Raw genomic sequence first — 19,618 nt, forward strand, 5'->3', positions numbered from 1 at the left:
GGGGTGTGTGGGACTGGAGCTTGTGCCCAGGAGATGCTGGCTGTGCCTCGCTATCAAAGAACTGAACTTGGACAAAAAGCAGGATGTACATTCCTGCATATAGAGCTTGATTGTGAAAAGTACCTAATGTCCTTGGGAAGATGCCAGGCCTGCTAACAGGGTTGCTTGTAACTGCTCCCAATTCTCACTCATCATTCTCCTTCTTCTGACTTACTGTGTTTCTTCCCCATTAATTGGTGATATGTCCAGCACCAGGTCCTACTGGAGAGGACTGTTTTCTCGTCTGCAGAAACATGAATTTTTATCTGACCTGCATGGGGTGTGGTTACTTGGGTCCTGCGCCTGATCTCACCAGAGAGATGCTGGATTGTGACTGGCCTGTTGCACTGGGGGCATGATGGAAGTCTGGTCTGTTTACTCACCTGGGAGGTTTTGAGTTTAAGTAGGAGCCAAGACTCAAGATTATATTTAGTTAGCCATGAGGGCAGCATAGGACGCACATAATATATGCTGGATCACCCCCTAAGGCTTGTGGCTGATTCCATTGTGGACAGTCTCTAGTGGTGCCAACAAAGGCCTTTGGACCCTGTCTGCCAGCCCTATCTGATTATCTCATAGCACAATCCTATTCTTGTCTACTCAGTAAGTTCCATTGCTTTCAATGGGGCTTACTTCCAAGAAAGTGTGCATAGGATTGCCGCCTAAGCCTAATGGAGGGAAAAAAAACCCAGCTTAAGTCTTCCTTCTCTTGGTCTTCTTTAGTGACCAGATGTTAGCACCCTCTGTTATAGTGAAAAACAGCTTTGTTCAGGATGAGGTTTTATGCGCAGGTCAGCCAAGGGAAAGGCAGGGATGTCTTACCTCTTAAAGGAGACCTTCCTCTCAGCCTGAGCTTGTCTGGGGAAGGCTTTGCAAACCTGACTTTCCATAACAAATCACTGTCCCTTCTTCACCTACCAGTCAAGAAACTGCAGAAAAGCTGCCTCCATCACGATGACTGGATTGGGTTGCAACAGTCACTCAGCCACTTTTCCCCTTCTTTTCACAATAGCTAATTGGAAATCAGTGCTACTCAATCCACTGGGGTTTACTTACTATACATGCCTAGGGGTGTAACAGAGAACCTCTGTTTCTCTAGTCTATTGCATTGATAATCAAGATTCTCTCTCTGTTCCAGGAAGCGATGGAGAAGACAGTGAAGATCAGAGGGAGCCACTTGGGGTATCACTAGAAATGGCTGCCCTTGACATAGAGGAAGTGACTTTTAGAGACGGGACAGGGAGGCAGGGGCAAAGCCCAACACCTGTCTGGAGGATGAACCCTGTTGTTTGCTGGGGTCATGACATTCACAAAATCCCAGTTCAACAGCAGCATCACAAAGGGAAGGGAAGGAATAAGCATCTTTTACATGGGGAATCAAGCAGTTGTATACCCAACATTAAAATCCACACAGGGAAGGAATCATTTAAATGTTCTGAGTGTAGAGAGAGTTTCAGTACAAGCAGGCATCTTGATTCCCATAAAAAGATACACACGAGGGAGAAAGCTGCGAATCAGGAAAGATCAAAGAAGCAGGAGGGAAACCAGACAGAGACATGCATAATTAAATCTGATGCTCATCAAGGTGAGAATTTCTATGCTGGTGCACTCAATTCAGAAAAAGAGACTGGGAAGAGGAAGGAAAAATGCCCTCAATGTGCAAACACCTTCACCTGTAAGTCACAACTGAGAATACATCAAAGAAACCACATAGGAGAGAAGCCATATAAATGCCATGAGTGTGAAAAGAGCTTCGAAAGGAACGATACCCTGACTGTGCATCAAATAACTTGCACAGGACAGAAACCGTATAAAAGCTTCAGGAAGAGTGATAGCCTGCATGAAAGAACCCACACAGGGGAGAAACCATATAAATATTTCAAGTGTGGGACAACCTTCAGTACGAGTGATAGTCTGACTGTGCATGAAAGAACCCACACAGGGAAGAAACCATATAAATGTTTCAAGTGTGGGACAACCTTCAGTAGGAGATATAGTCTGACTGTACATGAAAGTTCACACACAGGGGAGAAACCACATAAGTGCTTGGTGTGTGAAAAGAGCTTCATTGTGAGTTCACACCTGACTGTGCATGAAAGAATCCATACAGGGGAGAAACCATATAAATGTTTGGAGTGTGGAAAAAGCTTCATTGTGAATTCACGCCTGATTGCGCATCAAAGAACACACACAGGGGAGAAACCATTCAAATGCTTGAAGTGTGGGAAGAGGTTCAATGAAAGAAGAAGCCTGATTGTGCATGAAAGAATCCACACAGGGGAGAAACCATATAAATGCTTGGAATGTGGAAAGAGCTTCAGCCAAATAGCAAACCTTATTGTGCATGAAAGAACCCACACAGGGGAGAAACCATATAAATGCTTGGAATGTGGAAAGAGCTTCACCCAATTAGCAAATCTTACTGTGCATCAAAGCGTCCACACAGGGGAGAAACAAATGTGCTTGAAGTGTGGGAAGAGCTTCAGTCACAGCAGATACCTGGCTATGCATCAAAGAATCCACACAGGGGAGAAACCATACAAGTGCTTGGTGTGTGAAAAGAGCTTCACTGCAAGTTCAAGCCTGAAGATGCATGAAAGAATCCACACAGGGGAGAAACCATATAAATGTTTCAAGTGTGGGACAACCTTTAGTAGAAGCGATAGTCTGACTTTGCATGAAAGAACCCACACAGGGGAGAAGCCATATAAATGCTTGGAGTGTGCAAAAAGCTTCATTGTGAAATCACGACTGATTGCACATCAAAGAACACACACAGGGGAGAAACCATTCAAATGCTTGAAGTGTGGGAAGAGGTTCAGTATAAGAAAAAGCCTGACTGTGCATCAGAGAACCCACACAGGGGAGAAACCATATCAATGCTTGGAGTGTGGAAAGAGCTTCAGCCGAATAGCAAACCTTACTGTGCATCGAAGAGTCCACACAGGGGAGAAACCATATCAATGCTTGGAGTGTAGAAAGAGCTTCAGTGACAACAGTACCCTGACTGTGCATCAAAGAACCCACACAGGGGAGAAACCATACAAGTGTTTGGTGTGTGAAAAGAGCTTCTTTACGAGTTCAAGCCTGAAAGCGCATGGAAGAATCCACACAGGGGAGAAACCATATCAGTGCTTCATTTGTGGGACAACCTTCAGTAGGAGGGAAAGCCTAACTATGCATGAAAGATCACACACAGGGGAGAAGCCATACAAGTGCTTGGTGTGTGAAAAGAGCTTCATTCATAGTGGACATCTGTCTCGGCATGTAAGAACTCATACAAGGGAGAAACCATATTAAGTTCCTTGAATGTGGAAAGATCTTCCATCACTGTTCAGCCCTTACATCTTATGAACAAATTCACTCCAGAGAGAAATAATTTAAAAGTTTGGTAAAACCTTTACTATATGGGTAGACTTAAGGCACGTAAAGCTACATATGCAAGATGAAAATCACACCAATGCTTTGTGTGGAAGAGCATCAGTCAGAGCACCAACGTCCCTGCACATCCAAAAATCCACACTAGGAATTGTGTTATTGCTTGGAAATTAGACCCAGTCTTAACTAATTCTACATATGGTGATGTAGCAGGGGTGGCATGACCTCTGCTGTATCCTGTGAGAGTTTTGGCTGCTGGAGGTCTTGGGGTAAGGAAACATTTGTCCCTTTGCCCTGGGGTAAGCATCAGAGTTGGTGGGTCAGATCAGTGCACAATCTGATCTCAGTCTCAATCAGGGCGCAATCCTAACCAACTCTCCAACACTGGCATAGCTGTGCCAGTGGGGCACGTGCTACATCCTGCGGTTGGGGGGTAGTCATGGAGACTTCCTCAAGGTAAGGCAGTGTTTGTTCCCTTACCTTGGAATTGCATTGCCCTTATGTTGGTGCTGGAAAGTTGGTTTGGATTGCGCCCTCAGTGACACAAGTTCGCGTTGATCTGTGAAGAGAGATCAGACCCAGAAAGGGGGTTGGAATTGGTGTGAGCCACTGAACCCGCCCCCACCCCTGGCCAGATCCGCCCTTCTTCCCTCCCCTGTCACCACCCATAGCTTAGAGCCCTGGATCCCATCCTGCTCCTGAAGCAACAAGTGGGCTGGGAACTCAGACATCCTAGCTTTCCATTCCCTGTGACTGAAAGAGAAGTTGCCACTTAAAGGGCCAGAGTCTGTACTTGTGGTGTCAGCAAGGGTGATGTAAGCCTGAGGAGTGGCTTTGTCAGTGTAAGCATTATGACTGACCATTATTTTGGAGAGAACACTGTCCAGAAGGGTCCTCCTAGAGCTCTTGTGTTCCCTCTGTTACAGAGGCAACACAAGGGCACTGAACATTGACCAAATGAGTCCCTGTGCTGAAGAGCACCCATCTATCTCTCATTTCTGAGCGTGGCCTACAGAAATAATTTTGATGGTGAGCTGCCTCCTTGGGAGACGAAGAGGAGGTCACAAGAGGGTTGGACATGTTCATAGAGGATGGGTCTGTCAATGGCTACTAGTCGTGATGGCTCTGTGGGAGCTCTGGGTTCAGTGGCAGGGTGCCTCCAAATCCCAGTTACAGAGGACCACTGGGAAGAGAGACACATGCCTCTTGCTTCTGCTTGTGGCCTTCTAACAGGCCACTATGGGCCGTTGTGGGGAAAAAAGATGCTGAACTGGATGGGCCCTCATTTGGCCGAATCCAGCAGAGCTTTTCTTGTGTTCTATATTCTTAAAACTGTTTGCCATAGTGTTGCTCTCAACACTAGACTGGTAGTTATTGGTGGGTAGATTCCAGAAGATGGTTCCAGGGTATCTTTGCTCCACCCAGAGATAACTGTTATATGGGAGGGTTGCAACCTTATGCCCTCTGGGGTTTCTCATCTATGTGAACCACTGGTTCACGAGATGAGGTCATTTGGAAGATTTAGAGTGAGAAATCAGAAGGAGAAGCTCAGCATCTTTTTAGCTGACGACAACGAAGTTTTCTGGGCGTTAGATCAGTGCCTGGGAACAGCCGTGGAATGGGTAAGAGCAAACAGGACAAAGCGTCATCCATATGGGTGAAATATTGATAAGGGGCAGCGGGTGGAATGCAGGAGTAGGCATTGAACCTGATCTAGTTTGGGTTGAACTTCCCTTTCCTGAATGGGTCTGGAGTTTGCCAGTCCTCCTGAATCCAGACCCAGGAGCCCTTTTCACCCACTTTGATAATGTACCCACTGCATCTCTGTAAAATAAAGGAAATCTAGGCCCAGGTCGGACTCCATTTTGTGAGCTCCTCTTGCATTCCTGGCCAGGGCAATGCAAGATGAAGGCTGAGTTTCTGCCTGGTAGCCAAGGACACCTTAACTGGGAACTTAACTGCATTTGTGTCTTCTATTTGGGAGGGCTTGGAGTGTGTGACCAAGAGTGACCACTAGGTGTTGAATCATCTTGTCAGGGCTTTTGACAGGTTTGTCCCCTGACTGGATGAAAACCGCCTTTGGGCCCAATCCTAACCAACTTTCCAGCACTGACCTAGCTGCAGTGTAGCCCTCAGGTAAAGTAACAAACACGTCCTTATCTTGAGGAGGCCTCCGTGGATGCAGTGCACACCACACTGCTGGATGCAGTGCACACCACATTGGCACAGCTGTGCCAGTGCTGGAAAGTTGGTTAGGATTGTGCCCTTTGGTGTATAAAGGCACCCTTCAATTGGGAGCTTTTTAGGGCATTTCCCCATAACGTCAAGCATGGACCCCTGTTTGACTCAGACGTGGGAGAACAGATGAGCGGTCAATCCTCTGCTTATGCTCAGAGGTTGAATACTTGCTGAGTGTGAGGATCAGCTTAGGAAGCTCCACTTTCTTGCTTTTGTTTGTGTGAAGTCTCTTGAAGTGTCTGCTGCCTTTCTTAAAGATGTGTAACCTTAACTTTATCCTTAAATAAACCATGTAGATTACAGGCTTGTGTCTGTGTGAGCACAAATGGAACTGGGTTCATCCTGTTGTGGAAATAAAATCTTACCCCAGGATTATTGATACTTATCTCAAGAGAGAAGGAAGCAAAAGGGGAGGGGTGTTAGAAAAATGTTTAAAGCGTTCCTTTATGTGTGTTTCTGATGTTGTTTGACTGATTGAGGGCCAAATCCTATCCAGCTTTCCAGTGCTGGTGCAGCCAGGCCAATGGTGCATGGTAGGAGTCCTGTGGTAGGAGGGCAACTACAGAGGCATCCCCTCCAGGTAAGGGGATGTTTGTTCTCTTTCCTAAGGGCTGCATTGCGGCTGCACCAGCACTGGAAAGTTGGATAGGATTGGGCCCTGAGTTGCCGCAGGAAGCCTTGTATAAAGGGTTAAACAGCTTCCTGCCTCTTTAAATTGCCTCAGACCTGAATGAAGACTGCAGTTCTGAAGTAAAGTGGGGCAGCAGCTCATCATGTGTAGTGTAGCAAGCCGCTAGAATCTTCCGTGAGTAAGGTGCACAAGAGGAAAGAGAACCTCATTCGAGGCTCAGTCCTTTGGACTGATGCCGGTAAGGTGACAAGGGTTTGTTGTGGGCAGTGGCGTAGCTAGAGGGGGGCAAAGCACTTTTAAGTTCTGCAGGGAGCTTCACCATGGTGTGCAAGCGGCACCTCCCCCTTCCCTTTGGAGCCATTCTGGCTGGTTGGAGCAAAACGGAGGCGAAGGCCCAGGCCTCCCTTGAACGCTCAAGGAAGGCAAATGCCTCCATTTTGCTCCCCCTGCCCAAGATTGGCTCTGAAGGGAAGGGAGAGGGGCTGCTTGCACACCGCGCTGAGGCTCCCTGAAAAACTTAGTGCTTTGCACCCCTCTCTAGTTATGTCACTGGTTCTGGGAGCGCTTGAAAGGATTGCTACCCAGTTGTTGTGTTTATATCTGGTATGGTTATTCTGCTGAGAGCTGAAATAACTTCTTAATAAATCATTGTTCATACAGTATTCCTGCCTGTGTCTGCCTGCTTTCTGTGTGGTCCATGCCTCTGTGCCACCTGCAATCTAAAGGTCCCTGTGGTGTGACTTTTAGCAACAATCTTAATCCAGCCTAACCACTCAGTCATACTACCAGAACATGTAGCTCACCAGAGTCTCGAAGCCGCGTCCCTGTATTTGGAGGCATCTCAGAGCCTGTAGGAGCTGGGAGCAGCCTGGAGAATACATGCTAAGAATGTACTTGGTGATTGGTTTATTCATCTGAGCCCTGCTATCACAAGGAATATCACCTTGCCTGAGATAGGCAGCAATGGATAGAGCTGTAGTCTTCGCTCTTTGGCTAATTGTAAAAGTTAAGAGCCAGGGATATCTAAGAAGAAGTTTGGATATGCACCCCTGGCTCACCTGAAGTGTTTAGACCAATGTTTCTCAAACTGTGGGTTGGGACCCAGTAGGTGGGTCGTGAGCTAATTTCAGGTGGGTCCTCATTCATTTCAATATTTTATTTTTAATAGATTAGACTTGATGCTACCATGGGATGTAACTGCATTAGGGGAAATGTTACAGACCTGTACTTTTAACAAACTACTATGTATATTATATTCTTTTAACAGGAAATGTGACTTACTCCTTGGTAAGTGTGGGTAGCTTTGCAGCCTAGGATTGTAAAAAATTTTCCTGCTTGATGATGTCACTTCCGGTTGGTCTTGACAGATTCTCATTCTAAAAAGTGGGTCCCGATGCTAAATGTGTGAGAACCACTGATCTAGACATTTCATCCCCAAAGAGCTCAGACCAAGCTCAGCTCTGCAATAGCAAGAGCTGCCCTAGCCCATCCCCCACAAAGACTTATGGAGGGAGTAAAGCTCCCTCAAAATTTGAGAACCACTGGTCTAGAAAAAAGGTTTGAGAACCACTGGTCTAGAAAAAAGGCAGGGGGGAACAGGATGGGACATGATTGAGATGTACCAAGTTATTCAGGGGGTGGATAGAGGGGTGTTCTTCCTCTCACACAACACCAGAACCAAGGAACATCCACTAAAATTGAGTGTTGGGAGAGTTAGAACAAGCAAAAGAAAATATTTCTTTACCCAGAGTGTAATTAGTCTGTGGAACTCCCTGCCAGAGGATGGGGTGATGGCGTCTGGCCAAGATGCCTTTAAAAGGGGATTGGACAAATTTCTGGAGGAAAAGTCAGTCACAGGTCCGTTCACCCGTCTGGAAATGGATACAAGGCCCAGTGGCGATGCAATATCTTCAGGTTCAGCGCCATTCAGTCACTGATCTGTGGGAGGTTTAGGATGGGCAGCAGGAGTTACTTCTTCACACATCATGTAATATAATTTAACCTGTGGAACTCTTTACCACAAGGCAGTGATGGCCCCGAGCGTCAATAGCTTTAAAAGGGTTATGGGCACATTTACGGAGAACAGGTCTGGCAATGCCTACTAGTCATAGTGGCTGTGTGCTTCCTCCACACTCTACGCCCGCACTATGCCTGTGAATGCCAGTTGTGAGTAGGGACGTGAGAAACACGTGCCTTTCTCTCCTGCTCATGGGCCATGAGCTGATGGGTCACTGTGGGAAACTGGATGCTGGAATGAACTGGTCCCCTTGGCCTGACCCATGTGCAGCACTAGCCCATCCACGCAGCCACCTGATGTGGGTTGCCTCAGTGGCACATTGTGAGGCATCCGAGGGGTGCCTTTCACTCCAGGTCTGCTTCTGCTGCCTCCAGCCTGCTGCCTACATAAGCTGGATTGATCTGCTTCCCATTCACTTGAATGAGAAGCGGATCGTCCCCCTCAATTGTGCTCCTTGCACACTGCTGTGAAACCTGGAAGAGTAGGATGCCTTTGTCCACTTCAGCACTGGGCACAGCTTCAATGTGCCCATACGGGTCAATCTTTGGCCCCCGGGGCATTGCTCAACTGGACTATGGTGGGAGAGTGGTAGGTCCCACTGCTGAGATAGTTGGTCTCAGATATGTTTCAGGGAGGGGTTTGAAACACCCAGGAAAAACTTGCAGGGCGCACAGAGATTGTGCTTGATGTCCAGGGTCTTCTGGCAGGTTTAACTCGTCCTCCTGCTCCACTGGGAGGTGAAGCTGCAAGACATGCTTCGAAAAACCGTGTGAAAGGGATGCATGTGGGACTGAAGTTTGGAACCTGGAAATTCCACCTGCTGATGGATGATGCTAAGACGTTCCTTGATGCTGCGGTGAGCACGGTTAGAATGAGAAGCAACAGAAAGTCAGAGTTGGGAGGCTTCTTAGAGGTCATCTAGTCCAACCCCCTCCTCTGGGCAGGCAACTACAGCATCACAGACAGGAGACCATCTGGCTTCTGTGCACAAACCTCCAGCAAGGGAGAGTCCAGAACTGCATGAGGCAGACTGATCCAGTGCCCCACAGCCAGTGCAGGTAGGACCTTCTTCCCCATGTCTGGCTGACATCCGCTTCTCTGCAGTTTCCACGCCCCAGTTCTAGTCCTGCATTCAGAGCCAACGTGAGATGCCCACAAAACCTGGGTCAGGTGTTGCTTTGGATGCTGCTTCTTGGGCTTGGGGAGCTGATGTGCCTTCCATTTTGCCTGGGAGTTGGGGGGGGGGGCTCAAAACTTCAATTCATCTGCAAAGGACCAGTCCTGGTTTTCTTTAGAGATGCCCTGTAAGGGTTAAAAGTGGTGACTGCAGATTCCTAGAGGGGAAAATGTGGGGAGGGGGGAGAATGAATGGGAAGTCACTTCCTGCGCCCCCTTCCTTTCTTCTCCCGCCCACCTGCACGAGGTCTGCAGCCCTTTCTTGGATCTGGTGGTGAGTCCAAGCTAGCTGGGGGAAAGAGGGAGTCCCAGGCTGCAGAGGGAGGAAAGGCTCTGCAGGAGTCCCAGGCTGCACCAAGAGGAAAACTTGGTGGGTGGGAGAGAAGCCCCCAGGTGGGAAGAGAAGCCCAGGTACAGAGCCCAACCAGTGCAGGGAAAGTGGGAGGAGATGCGAGGAGAAAAAAATGGAACAGTCCCCTCCATCTGCATGCTAAACTTTTCTGTTTTGGAGCTGGTCTTAGATGGGTTTCTGTTATTTTAACTGTGCTTTAATTTTGAACCATTCCATACATTGAACATGACCTTTCACTGCTTGGACCTGTTGTAAGCTTTTCTGTGCCTGGTTTTAACAGAGGCAGGTGGGATCTAAATGGTAAGAAAGAGAGTTATATGTTGCAGCTGGAAAGGGTCCTTCCAGCATCTGTGCCTGATCCAGAAGGGGTAGAGAGTTCATTAGTTGCAGCACTTTCCTCTGCAGATCTACTCAGAAGTAAGTCATATTGTGTTCAATGGGGCTTACTCCCAGGAAGGTGTGTACAGAGTTGCAAATTTGATCTCTTAGATGAAGGGACTCAGGAGTGTGAAGCAGGGTGAGCTCCTCAACATCCAACCATCCTCCACCCCCCTGCATCTCCAAATCCAGGTTCCCCCCCCCATCAGTTCTCACAATCCCAGTTACAGGACATCACCTGGATTCAATAAGGTACCTGTCTTCATGCTGAAAAGCAGCAGCAGAAGGATTGAACCAAGGCACTGAGAAATATAGTTTAGGGGAGGCAGTCCCCAGATGCAGGGGAGGGCACTGGGACGCAGGTTGTGTCTGTTGTCTTGTGTGCCCCCTCGGGCATTTGGTGGGCCACTGTGAGATACAGGAAGCTGGACTAGATGGACCTTTGGCCTGATCCAGTGGGCCAAATTATGTTTTTATGTGAGGAAAACAGGTCTTTTGGTGGGGCTGGAAAAGCTTTGCAGAAGCATGTTTTGGAAGGAGATTTCCTAGATTTAGAAGGCAGAGGGGGGAGGAAGAGGGACAGACAAGTAGAAGAAAATCAATCAAGCCTTGTGAGGCTCACCCTACTCAGGCATTTCTGGATCAGAACCAGAGCAATGGACCAAATAGGGAGAGGATTTCAAATTGCATAGGGAACTGAAATGCCAAAAAGGCCTCTAGGGTAAATGCCTTCCCATCACCTTTGTCTTCCTCACAGGCAGTGGGATGGCTTCAGGGGCACATTCCAGACTATTTCCTCTTTGGCATGGAGCAGAATCAGCAACACTGCAGCCTGCTCAGGTAAGGGGCAGATCCCCAGGGCAATGCTGAAGAAACAGCTAAGGAAGGAGCCTCCTCCTTTTTTCTGGGCCTGCAAGAGCCTGTTTCTTTCTTGCAGCTTTTGGTACTGCAAGATATCCAAGAACCAAGGATATCACGTAACACCAGAACCAGGGGACAACCACTAAAATTGAGTGTTGGGAGAGTTAGAACGGACAAAAGAAAATATTTCTTTACTCAGCGTGTAGTTGGTCTGTGGAACTCCTTGCCACAGGATGTGGTGACGGCGTCTGGCCTGGATGCCTTTAAAAGGGGACTGAACAAGTTTCAGGAGGAAAAATCCATTATGGGTTACAAGCCATGATGTGCATGTACAACCTCCTGATTTTAGAAATGGGCTATGACAGAATGCCAGATGCAAGGGAGGGAACCAGGATGAGGTCTCTTGTTATCTGGTGTGCTCCCTGGGGCATTTGGTGGGCCGCTGTGAGATACAGGAAGCTGGACTAGATGGGCCTATGGCCTGATCCAGTGGGGCTGTTCTTATGTTCTTATGACCCTGCACAGAACAGTGGGTGTAAAAGTTGGGAGACCAACCAGTTGATTAGCAGAGTATCATAATTGCCCCCCTTCTTATTTGCCTGTTGTCACATATTGTCAAATATTCCCTGGAGTTGAGAATTTCTCTCTCTAATTACACACCCAACTTAATGGGAAGGACGCATCAAGCAAGCACACATAGGCTGTCCCAGCATGGGGGCTCAGGCTTCATCAGCAACCCAAGAGCCTCCTGAGATACTCAGGCTGTGCCCCGCTTAAGGCAGTGACACATGTTTAGTACGTGTGCAGTAAAAAAGAACTCCATACCTGCATAAACAAGAGTAGAAAAATATAGAATAATTGTGGCATTTTGTAGCCTCCAAGGTGACCCAAAAGAGCTCCGCATCTCCTTAGGGCAGCAGTTCCCAAACGTATCGCATCCATGGCTCCCTGCAATCATGGTACTGTGTTGCTGTGGCATCATTGTGCAAGATGTTGTGCAATTTTCATAAGATCTCCCATGATTCAAGATGGCAGTGCCAGGGACAGCTGGTAAGAAGAGGATGCTGGGACAACATCCCATAGCACCCTCCCATGGCGCTCTGTGAATTTACCACAAAGCTCTTGAGTGCCGTGGCACATAGTTTGGGAATCACTGCCTTACAGAGAGAACTCCAGCAGCCTGTTTTTCTTCCCCCAAAGCCTGATGTATGTGACTTTAAACATTCACACAGTTTAAATGCACTCTTGTCCAGGAGTCGGTCTCATTGAACCCAGTAGGGCTTAGTTCTGAACAGACATGCATTGGCTTGCGCTGACAGTCTACTAACATTGCTTAGACCGCTTTTCAAAAGCAGGCAAGATGTCCTGCCTCCCATCTTTGGCCGTTGATGCTGTAGATGTGATCACTCCATGAGGGCCGTGGCCTTTTCCTTCAGGGCCCCAAGCAGGGGGCTGGCGTGTGTTCCCTTACAAAAAGGAGAAGGAAAATGGGCACCCAACTGCTCAAATGTTGCCGAATTCACTGCAGGGAAATGCCCAGGTCTTCCCACTTCACCTTGCAAGAGGTGCATAAAAGGGCAGGCAGGGGATGTTGTGGAGAAATGACTTGTGAGGAGCGCATAATTTCTTTCTGCAGGGTCCAGTGTCCTTCGAAGAAGTGGCTGTTCAGTTCACCGCAGAGGAGTGGGTTCTGCTGAATCCAGGCCAGAGGGCCCTGTACTGGGATGTCATGCTGGAGATTTACAGGATCATGGCCTCTCTGGGTAAGGATGCCCTTTCACCCTGGTGGGCAGGAACCATAGCACTTGTTGATCTTCTTGTTTCTCCTGGCAAAATTGCTCTGTAGCAATCGAACATGTGGGGCAGGAACACATCACCAGAAGGTTGCAGAGCTCAGCTTGCCCTCTTGGAAGATGAAAAGCAGGGTGTACACAACTCATCATTTGCATTATTGTGTTTCTTCCCCATTAAGTGGTAGGAAGTGCAGGACCAGGCCTTAAAGGGGAGGAATTATGGGGGATCAGATTGTCCTGCCACTTCTCCCCATGGAATCATGGCTTTGGCTGCATTTGTTTTTCAGATTGAAAATAGCCAGAAATGAGGTTGCTAGCATACTAGAGATGTGATTCATTAAAAAATGGAACTAAAATGGGGATGAACTTACTTCAGGGTGTTTTCACAACACTTGGTCATTGCCTTATAGTTATTAAAGTTACTGAAAGTGATTAATTTCTATAGAATGCTTTTAAGATCTTGAAAATGGATGGCTTCGTTTATCCTAGTTCAAAAGGTCCTTCTCCACTGTCTCACTTATTCGCCGTACAAAATGGCTGCACCTAGTTGTATCCTCAGACCAGAGCAATTTAACAACGTTTTTCATGGATTTTCTAGCGTTTCATGGATTTTCCGTGTTTTCTAGCACTGAGCTCTCAGGAGAGATGGCTAGCATGGTGAGCAAGCTAGAAGGTGAAAAAGAAGCGTAACTTGCTGGAACTAGGGGGAAAAAACCATAACTCTCTAGCGCTTCTAGCTTTTTTTCCCTACTTCCAGCACGCTAGAGTCGCGTTAGCTTTTCACAAAGCTTCTAGCTCTAGAAGCTGAAAAATGAACATAGCCTTACTTAGTCTCAACTGCATGGGATGTGGTTACCTGGCTCCTGCGCTTGATGTCACCAGAGAGACACTGGACTGACTGGCCTGTTGTGCTGGAGGCATGAGGGAAGTCTGGTCTAGTTGCTCACCTGGGAGGTTTTGAGTTTAGAAGTAGAAGTGTTGCTGAGACTCAAGATTATATTTTATCTTCCCATGAGGGACATATAGTAGGCACATAACATAACACCATCTGGAACAGTCTCTTGTGGTGCCAACACAGGCCTTTGGAATCTCTGTTTGCCAGCCCTATTTGGTTATCTAAGCATAACGGGGGGGGGGGGGGGGAAACAGTCTAAGGCTGCAATGCTAACCACACTTTCCTGAGAGTAAGCCCCATTGAACAAAATAGAACTTACTTCTGAGTAGACCTGGTTAGGGATGTTGTGCCCTGAGTCTTCTTCCACTTGGTTTTCTTTACTGATCTGATCTAAGCACTCTTATGAAAAATCCACTTTGTTCAGGACAAAATATTATGTCTGGGTCAGCCAAGAAAAAGGCAGGGGTCTTACCTTAAAGGAGTCCTTCCTCCCAGCCTAAGCTTGTGTGAGACAAGCTTATTCATGGAGTTTGGGGACAGAGGGAAACCCCCTTCTCCTGAGCCAGACCCTTGGCCCATCTAGCTCAGTACTATCTATACTGACTGACACCAGCTCTTCAGGGCTTCAGGCAAGAATTTTTCCCAGCCCTCCCTTGAGTTGGTGCTAGGGATGGATCCTGGGGTCTCTGGCATACAGACCAGGCTCTCAACCATTGAGCTATGGCTGCTCCAGTGAGAGGAACGAAGAGCCAGGAGAAAGCCACATCCTTTCTCAGCTTGCTTAAATTCCGTGTTCTGTTTGCACAGAGGGAATTGCCATAGAAGGAGGAGGTCAGTGGGTTGGAAAGGGGGTGGGGGGAATTGGGCCCTCTGGTTGAGGCTGTGCTGATAGGTGGATGAGAGAAAGGTGGCTGGTTTCACCTCCCCAACAGGATTCCCATCTAGTGATTCATTCCAGATTCCATGAGCACTGAGCTTCAACTGACATAAACCAGGCCAATTCTTTAGGGTCTACCCAGCTGTTTCTGCTGCATATTTATGTCTGAGAGTTTAGAGATCGTGCCTCTTCTCTGGTTTCACTTTGCACCCTTGTGGGATGGGGGCATAGGATAAGTTCTCTTCAGAAAGCCTTAGTGTTTTGTAGTCATAAGCGACTCACCTTCTTGTTTCCTTCTCAGAGGAATTTCCCAAACCTGCCTTCGTTTCCCAACTGGAAGAAGGGGATTCTCCATTTTTCCAGGATTTTCAAGGAGAAGAGAAATCTGCAGGTAACTTGCTTATGCACAGTTTTGCTTAACACAGGAGGAGCTTTGGATACGAGTATGCTGGGTGAATTGGGACCCTTCCGGATGAAAGAAACTCCCCCTCCCTTCTGGGATTTGTTGGCACTGGTTAGGATGAGTCAGCAAAGTACATCTCTGCCACTCTGAGCAGCTTGGCTGAGCTCTAGGACTGATAGTACCAGTAAGAACTGAGTGACTGATGCTTTGGCCTGCCACTTTCCTCTCCTCCCTCTTCTGCTCAGTCCAAGTCAGGGAGTGGGCACAATAGAAGCAAGTTGCCTGTCCACTTCCCTGCCCATCCACTTCCCAAGGAGGCTATGTCAGTTGGCTTCTTGGATGGGCCAGGGTTTTTTCCTCTGCTGCCTGTTACGCAGCTTTCAAAGACACAGTATCCAACCTGCACTCCAGCCACATCCATGAATGGCTAGCAGAACCTTGATATTGCCATAGGGCTGAGCATGGGAGGCTGCTTTAAGCAGCATCAGACCCTTGGTCCATTTGACTCAATACTGTCTACACTGACAGCAGCTCTGAGTCTTTCCCAGCCCAGCTGAAGATGCTGTCAGAGACTGAATCCAGGACCTTTTACATGTAAAGGAGCTGCTCTGCCATGGAGCCAAACCCCCTTCCCTTCAGCTTGGTCACTTTGGTAACTGCCCGTCAGGCAAAGGGATTCTATAGGTCAGCAGTTCCCATACTGACCTGATTTTTGGTGGGTCATATGAAGCCCACTCCCCAAGCCACTTCTTGGTAGTCTTCGGTCTATTCTGGACCTTCTCACTGACAGGCAACAAAAATACGCTCATTATTGAGAACACAATGCGACAAGATGACAGCAACTGTTACCCTGCACATGCCCGATCTTGTCTGATCTCGGAAGCTAAGCAGGGTCAGGCCTGGTTAGTACTTGGATGGGAGACCGCCTGGGAATACCGGGTGCTGTAGGCTTATACCATAGTCTTTCGAGACTGAAGGTTGCCAACCACAATGCGACAAGACCCAGACAAGACCAAAGACCCTCCTCAATATAAGGGAATGTTTGTTCCCTTACCTTGGCGCTGCATTGCCCTTACCTTGGTGCTGGAAAGTTGGTTAGGGTTGTGCCCTGACTGTGTTTTGTTTTATTTTTAATATACTGAATCAAATTCTGATAAAGCTCCTCCTCTATGTGTTGAAATGGTTTATGGCACATCACAGCCCTGATGCTTAACTAATTAAAGCTTGCAGCCATAAACATGTGCAACAGAATTTCTTTGTCATCTTCCAGGTCAGAATGAAGTTCATTGGGGCTGCCAGCTTTTTTACTGTGCCCTTTTAATAGCACTTTGATGCACATTATCTAAACAGTTGCTGTTGCAATTGAGGTGGCCTCAGAGTTTGACCAGGCAGGGTCCTGGCTGAGGACCCACATTGATTGGAGAGCCCACCTGGCTGGGGGTCCCCTGAGTCCTCAGTGCTGGTGATAGTGTGCAGTTCACCATTAGGGGGCAGGCAGGGGCCCATGGGAGCAAAATGCAGGGCTTTACTCCAGAGTCCCCAACAACCTGGCACCAACATCTGTGCATTGAAAAGCTTCACCTGCTGATCTTTGCACACAAGGCACAAGAAGAGGCCAGGTTCCTCCCAGTCAGGTGGCAACCTGGGAGGTCAACTCTTCCAAAGTTTTCTTTCATCTGCTTCTTCTCATTCAGTTGATTACATTTCTGACATTCTGACATTTCTCTCAGGATTATTTCGTATTAGAAACCATTGGGACAATCATTGGAGTTTCTGTGCTATAGATAAGTGGTGGACAAAGAAGACAACGACAATGACAATTGAAATGGATGAAATTGAGCCTTCAACAATTAATTCAGAGCAACCAAAACGAAGAAGAGTGAAGAGAAGAAAGTATAATTCCGACTACTTAAAATTTGGATTTACGTGGAATGGAGATGAAGAAGATCCCCGGCCCTTGTGTGTTGTGTGCTGCAAAGTACTGGCAAACGAGAGCATGTGCCCGAACAAGTTGCGTCGGCATATTGAGAGGAACCATCCCCATTTGCAAAACCAGCCAATCCTGTTTTTCCAAACAAAGCTGGAAGAAGTGGAAGCGCCAAAAAGAATGTCTGTCGTCACAATCAATGAGAAAGCAATGCACGCCTCGTACCTTCTTAGTTTGCAGATTGCAAAAGCCGGTAAGCCTCACACAACGGGAGAGTCTTCGGTGCTCCCAGCGATAAAAGATGCGGTTGGAGTTATGTTTGGCGAGGAGAGCTCGAAAGAAGTTGAAACGATCCCTCTTTCCAATAGCACCGTCACACGCAGGATCAATGAAATGTCCCAGTGGGTGGAAGATCTGCTGATCCAAAGAGTTGCTGAGAGTACATTCTTCTCGCTGCAGCTCGACGAATCCTCGGACGTGGGAGGTTTGTGCTATCTGCTTGTTTTTGTACGTTACGTATGGAACAATGAACCACATGAAGATATGTTGTGCTGTGAACCAATTATTCAAGGTACTTGCGAGGAACTATTCCAGACCCTCGATACTTATGTGCAAAAGAAAGGTTTGGACTGGATGAAGTGTGTTGGAATATGTACAGACTGCGCCTGGGCTATGTGCAGTAAAAAGAGCGGTGTTGTGGCTCGAGTGCTCGAAGTTTGTCCAAATGCATCATGGACTCGCTGCAACATTCACCGGGAAGCGTTAGTATCAAAGTCTTTGTCGGATAACTTGAGAAACGTTTTGAACACTTCCATTAAAATAGTGAACTTCATAAAGTCAAGACCGTTGCAGTCAGGCGTATTTGAAAAGCTGTGCGAGGAGATGGGGAGAGCCCACAAACCACTTCTCCTGCACACTGAGGCACATTGGCTATCAAGGGGGAAGGTGCTCACAAGGCTTGTGGAACTCCGCAAAGAAATTGCGATGTCTCTGGACAAGAAAAGCAATTTAGGGAAATGGTTGCGCGACAAGGAGTTCGTCTTCGCCCTCGCGTACTTGGCACACCTGTTTTCAAAACTTAATGAGCTGAGTTTGCGCTTGGAAGGAGCCGATGTATTTGCAGTTCATGACAAAATTCAAGGCTTCCTCAACAAACTTGTCTTGTGGAAGAAGAACGTTGAAGACCGCAAGTATGACTGTTTTGTAACATTTCAAGCTTTTATGGTCGAAAACGAGGTGAAACCAGCTGATGGACTAATCATGGAGATCTCTGCACATTTGAACACATTGAAAGAGAATTTTAATTATTACTTTTTGGAAGAAATGAAAAAGTGTCAGCAGAAGAGCTGGATTGCGAATCCCTTTCAGGGCAACCTGATGACTGGGATATCGACAAAGGCTGACGAAGAACTCATTGATCTGGCTGAAGACACTGCATTAAAACTGAATTTCAACCGCGGAAAATTGATACAGTTTTGGCTATCTACTCAACGATCATTTCCAACTCTCTCTACCGAGGCCTTGAAGGTACTACTCCCTTTCTCATCTTCGTACATCTGCGAGGTTGGATTTTCAGCCATGGTTGGAATCAAAAACAAATTTAGACATAAGCTGCAATTGTCCAACTCCTTGCGCCTGAAGATAACGAACATTGACGTGGACGTCGGTGCTGTCATCAACATGAACCGGAAACAGGTGCACCCTTCGCACACGCCTCATTAGGAAATTGTCCTGTAACCCGATATGTAGAATCCTGCCGACTTCTCCCGTAGGTTCTGGTCCGTCTGTGTCCCGTAGGTCTGGGGTCCTATAGGTTTGGGTCTTTGCTCCTTCTGAAGCTGCCTTTTATTCCTGTATGTCCCGTTAAGTCCAAGATGCAGCTCAGCTGTGAGCTACCTCATTAGCCCATGACCATTCAAAGTCCCATCAAGGTCAAATGAAGCTCAGGTGTCCATCAGAGTCTCAATTGGCCTTGATAGATGGCAGTTGTAGAGCCATCCCTGCCCTTCTCAGAGCTGTTGAATCGCTGTCAACACCACATTATACGCCTGATGATCTTCAGATCTTCCATTACAGAAATAAAGAAGTTTTTGAGAAAAGAATTTTTAAAAATAAAAGCAAAATAATTTTTTTAAATTTAAAAATATTTTTTTAAATATTTTACTTTAAAGCGAAATAAAAAAATTATCTTTTAAAAATAAAGCAAGGTTTTTGTATATTATTGGTTTTGTATATTATTGTATATATTGCATAATGATTAAGAAGATGGTTTAGGATGAACAGATTTTACCCAAGAGAAAAACATGAAAAATACATTTGTTCTCAATAATTACTAATAATAAATACAAAATTTAATTTCTCTCTAGATCTCTCTCTCTCTCTCTTTTTTTTTAAGCTAGTAAAGCTAGGTGGGTCTCAGCAGATTGTTGTTTTTAAAAGCGGAACCCAGTGCTAAAATGTTTGGGAAGCACTGCTATAGGTAATTAGGCCCAGCTCAGTTCTGTCACAGAGGCAGTACAGAGAGGCCCTGGCTACCCATTCCCCTGGGGTATCTTGACAGTGGTAAAAGTTAACAGTAACCCGTATGTTTTGGCATCTATGAAACAACAGCAAAGGGATCCTGAATTCCCCAGAGAAGTCACATTCTCCTTAT

The 19,618-nt window shown here is 47.0% G+C and overlaps 1 protein-coding gene and 1 pseudogene across 1 annotated transcript in view; both read left to right on the forward strand.

Annotated features, from left to right (window-relative positions):
- The window catches only part of LOC136640324 (zinc finger protein 721-like), a 37,368-nt gene that overhangs the window by 4,009 nt on the left and 13,741 nt on the right, over positions 1–19,618 (forward strand). The window contains exons 4-5 of the mRNA XM_066615367.1: positions 1,178–2,428; positions 2,486–3,261. Of these exons, the coding sequence (XP_066471464.1) occupies positions 1,178–2,428; positions 2,486–3,261 (2,027 nt within the window). The remainder of the gene's footprint in view (positions 1–1,177; positions 2,429–2,485; positions 3,262–19,618) is intronic.
- On the forward strand, positions 15,870–15,989 carry LOC136643069 (5S ribosomal RNA; annotated as a pseudogene).

The sequence above is a fragment of the Tiliqua scincoides genome, chromosome 2 (genome assembly GCF_035046505.1).
Source record: "Tiliqua scincoides isolate rTilSci1 chromosome 2, rTilSci1.hap2, whole genome shotgun sequence".
Classification (NCBI taxonomy): domain Eukaryota; kingdom Metazoa; phylum Chordata; class Lepidosauria; order Squamata; family Scincidae; genus Tiliqua; species Tiliqua scincoides.